Source organism: Nicrophorus vespilloides, unplaced genomic scaffold, assembly GCF_001412225.1.
Source record: "Nicrophorus vespilloides isolate i.1.1-1 unplaced genomic scaffold, Nicve_v1.0, whole genome shotgun sequence".
NCBI lineage: Eukaryota > Metazoa > Arthropoda > Insecta > Coleoptera > Silphidae > Nicrophorus > Nicrophorus vespilloides.
In genome coordinates this window covers 24,715-29,586 of record NW_017096126.1, presented here as the reverse complement: position 1 = coordinate 29,586, position 4,872 = coordinate 24,715, and the positions used below count along the sequence as shown (strand labels likewise).

Genomic DNA, 4,872 nt, shown 5'->3' with positions numbered 1-4,872 from the left:
ACTTTATTAATATATTATTACTCGAACAAGTTAATTGAACAAACTCAAATCGAACAAAAACGCGTAATGAACAATGAAATTGGATACTTTCATAGCAAAACACTACGCTTTATATTATCAATAAATATTTTTGTTACAATACGCACAGTATGTACCAATTTAATTGAATGTATTTACGTACAAAATCGTTATTTAGTTTATGAACGTACAATAAAGAGAAATACTTGAATACAATACACGCAGCTTTGAAATTCTAGTTGTATTTATTTGTAGAAAGGACTATCAACAAAATAATTCTGACAAAATAATATATTTTTTAGTTATTTTGTATAAAATGTTATTTTTTTATTGGCCTTTTAGATGATACAAAATATTGACATTTGATGAAAAATGAGCAGCAAGAATAAAAATAATATTTATCACCTTTATTCGTTATTATTTATGAAAATTGTTGCTATAAATATTGTTTTTATTATGTAATCATAAATATGAAATAATAATGATTGCAAATGGAAAAACCGATTGAAAAATGTTAACTAATATTTTCTAAATGATGCGGTGTGTTTCGGAGATAGCACTCTTTTAATAGATGTTTTTATGCTTTGTTTCAATTGGAAGCGAGATGGCGCAGAGAAAGACGAAATTTATAGGAGAAAATTGCAAAATCAATAATATACCGATAGAGAGATAGAGGCGCGGTGCGGTGAGTGTAGTATGTTGGTTGAAGCGACGAGAAATAAGGGAATATAACATTGCGGAGATGGAAAAAGATATGTATTTTTATGTAGTCAAAGCAGCGGCACCGCAACATGTCGTGTTATTACAGAATTCTAAAGTGGGCCCTAATAACTGGGGTGAACGATAAGAGGGGGGTTGCCGCCATCCCCTATTTTAAATATTAAATAAACATGACGATATTGCATTTGCTGGTATCGGGGAAAAGTCTAGAAATATCAGTTTCACGTATTTGCCTAATATAAAAAAGAAGAAACCAAAACCAAAACAAACGTGCACCAACTTTTATTCCTTTTCCTCCATATTTCCATTAGGAGAGTACGCAGGGAATTTGTAATTAGTACTCGGGCACGGCACATAAACACAGTCATTCCAACAATGTTTTTTAATTAAGGATAAAAAAAAAATCTGGCAATGCGCTATAAAAAGGTTTGGAATTTAATTTTTATGCAGACTTACTTATCTTAATTACCTGCAGCCTTTCTGCAGGAAAGGAAGCACACTAATATACGAAATTTTCTTCTCTGCTTATTTACAAAAAAAAAAAAGAACACTCAGAAATATACATTTGTTGTGAATGCGATGATTTTTTTTTCTTCTCCTCGCATTTTCTCTCCTATTTTTTTTGTTGGCATTCCGTATACTTGGTAATTACTTTTACGCTTTTCTTTTATCCTTAATGTAAGCAATTATTTAACTCAATGTAAAGAAACTTAATTACTTTTTACTATACAACTCACGGACCGCCTGAGAAATTGTTGGACCCTGGCGCAACCGGCACAATTCCAGCCCGCAGACACTCCAAAATTAACACACAACAATCTTGAGAGGAAAAAAATGCGGCATATCGTGAAAATCGCTGATGCAGAAACTTACTTTACTTATCTCAATTTCATTCATAAAAGTAACGTAATGAAATAAAAATTAAAGTGCATCATTTCAAATTACTTTTATATAACTTCTTAATTTATAGTATTTTGTAATTTGATATTATTATTTTATAAATATTTAAATAATTTAGGTCGATTATTAACAAAATTTGAACCGGTTTTTGACCTGTAAAGGGAATTTACAAAGCTTATAACATACATTTATTTTCCATAATTAAAAAGTTTAAAAAATATTTTTCATAATTATTTTCAATTATTTGTAAAAAAAAAGTTTAATTGTAAAACATAAATATAAATATCTAAGTAAAACTTGGCCACTTTGATTAATGTGCTGGAAGGAGCGCAATGTAAAACACAGTACTTTTACTAAAAATCTAAAACTTAGCCATACATTTAAATTATGTTTTTATTAAGCCGTCCAAATTTTGAACAATTTGTTAGTAAATTATAGGTAGTATTATTATTTAACATTTTTTTATTGTAAATGAACGTTTAAATAACATACAGTTTTCTAGTTATATGTGTTAAAATATGTTAAGCCATTAGTGAACGATAATTCTCGGAATAATATTGTAATGATAATGTGATTTAATCCTCGGGACAAAGTTGGTTTCACAGTCGCAGACGTTCGACGAGGGTTTGCGAAGACGATAATAAATTAATCATTTTGCTCTAATGTGCTAACATTTATATAATCGAGGATTATTAGATTGCGCCGATTACATCACCCTCGGCACACCATTATGATATTCATTTGATCGTTTGGGTCCGGTTACAGTAGCATTAATCAGAGCAAGCTTTGATTATCAAATTACAGCATTCTTCCTAAAGCATCTGACTTTAAAGGATCGTATATTCGCAAAGGCATATACAAGAAATCCAATTCCCTGGCAAGCTTAACGCCAAGTAAGAACAAAGCCGCCGCCGCCAATATTTTCTTCGTGTAAGGATGTTTCAGCATATCCATAAACATTGCATTCAAATCTAAATCTTCTCCTTCACCTTCCACGAAACTATACGAATCGCTAATTATACTGTCGTTTCTTTGCTTCTGACTTTGCGTGGCGGCTGGATCTCCTGCTTTAGCAGACTTAGAAGGACTTGTTGTTGGTGCTCCTTGAGCTGTTGCACCATCATGCGCGGTAGATCCTCCAGACCTTACAGACCCCCCAGATTTTCCAGACACTCCAGATCGATTGCTACCGACGGATGTTGCTGCTGCTCCATCTCCAGCAGATTTTGTTTCTGATATTCCACCTGCTGATTTGGTGGTGGGTACACTTGCCGCAGATTGTGCAGGCGGGACAACAGCACTTGGTTTTGCTGCTGGTGAAGTTTCAGGTTCGTGTGCTGTTGGAGGTGCACTTACAGATTCGTGTGCTGGTGGAGGTGCACTTGCAGCTGCAGCAGCCGCAGCTTCGTCTTTTCTCTTTTGTATAGCAGCTTTCGCCTGAGGACTTAAACCTCTGCAATATTCCTTGCAAGCAGGCTCGAATGAATTGAAACTCATGATTACTGAATAATTTTGATTGATGATCAAATGACAACTAGAATATATATTTTTGTTTATCAAAAATCGAATGTCACGTAATGATAGACAAGACAGACAACACATTAGCATAACAATCTATGTCCAAATTATAATACTTATACCAAATTATTTGAAAATAAAGTAAGAAGGCAGAAATGAAAACTAATTAACTTAACTAAGACTTACCTATAGATTCCAGACAAGAATACGTGAATCACATTTTATATTTATTTTGTTAAATAATTAAAATATTTTCACATTAAAATTTGTCTCATTTAATTCATTTAAAATATATGTACTATAAATAATAACTATAAAAATGTATATAAAGCGCAATTACTTTCATAGAATCATTATATTTAAATAAAATATACAAAAACTTGTTACAAAACATATTTAAATCTAATGCAAAATAAGATCTTTAACAATATTTAAAACAAATTCTACATCTGTTATACATTCATTTATTAGTTTATGATTTCAATTTAGTGAAGAGCATCTAGCGTAGTAGATGAATAGATTAGGATTTTCGATTTTCTTCCCGGGAAATATAATAAAAAAATCCGGGAAAAATTGTATTATGTACTTTTATTTTATCAATAAATAGATAATTTTATTTTGTAATTGAAATATAAAACATGTATTAAACAAATAAATACTTATATATTATGTGTAAACGAAAGCTTTGACTGTTGGTTATTGATTTTGTAAAAATATTCCAATTGACGTTATTATGTTATATAAACGTGAGTTGTGCGTCTATTAATATTGTCCGACTATCTAGAAATTATCTGAATTATTAACGTTTACGCTGTAAATGCTTTGATAACTATTACATATACTTTATTGATGAAGCAAGATACTAGAGTCATTGCTTACAAACTACGATATTAATACTAAATCGTGCTCATCACTTATATAACCGTATTGATTGAGATTACTTCCATTCAGTGCAACGTTAATTTGCATGAAACGTCCCCGTTGCGCATTTACAACGCGTCCTTCGTTTGGTCCGGCTTTTAACTATACTGCCGACTTTTTGTATGTGTGTGTGCGTGTGTTCATTCCAGGATGTCAGGATTTAAAATGTGTATCTGCAAAATATAAATCACATAAATGGAAGCCTGCTGGAAGGACGCGATCCTGGCCATGTTTTTTCTTCTTTATTTCTGCCTCTCCCTCTTTCCTAGTCCTCTTTCTCCCAAATACACAGCAGCGAAGTTAGCGAGAAAAAAGTGTATACATTAAGGGACGCCGATAAGGCAGAGAGTTGATGCGTTTACGATTGTAAATATCTATCTTTTTGCCGTGTTCTTCGTTCCGAACAACTTTTCGTTCCGTCCTTTCCGTTTTCATCCTTCCTTCATTTAATCGGCAACACAACACCAGGACCCGCCTCATGCAAATGCTGCCAAGCATTTCCATTTATTGGATTTATTTGTTATACGCTCCAATTGTGTATACAATATTGAATATGCAACGATTCTCCCTGCATATCTGATTATAAATCTTAGTATAACATCCGCGTATAAATCATACTTCACTATCTCTCTCTCTCTGCTTCGCATTACATCTAGTCCTTATAATATTTGTAGTTCAATCTGTATTGATTATCCAGGAAAATGTATTCTCGGTTGATGGTCCATCTGAAAGCAACAAATAATTCAATTAATTATTGCTTTTTCTCAATCAAAAAATACACATCAATAATATATT

General features: G+C 32.2%; 1 protein-coding gene across 1 annotated transcript; it reads right to left on the bottom strand.

The window, feature by feature from the left end:
• Positions 1–2,436: 2,436 nt before the first annotated feature.
• On the bottom strand, positions 2,437–3,135 carry LOC108569709 (CCR4-NOT transcription complex subunit 3-like). The gene has a single exon (XM_017931368.1). The coding sequence runs from the start codon at positions 3,133–3,135 to the stop codon at positions 2,437–2,439; it is 699 nt and encodes a 232-aa protein (XP_017786857.1).
• Between the last annotated feature and the right edge of the window lie 1,737 nt (positions 3,136–4,872).

What these genes read in the sequence shown, in the direction of transcription:
- LOC108569709 (XM_017931368.1), bottom strand. Translation starts at nt 3,135, where the DNA reads ATGAGTTTCAATTCATTCGAGCCTGCTTGCAAGGAATATTGCAGAGGT.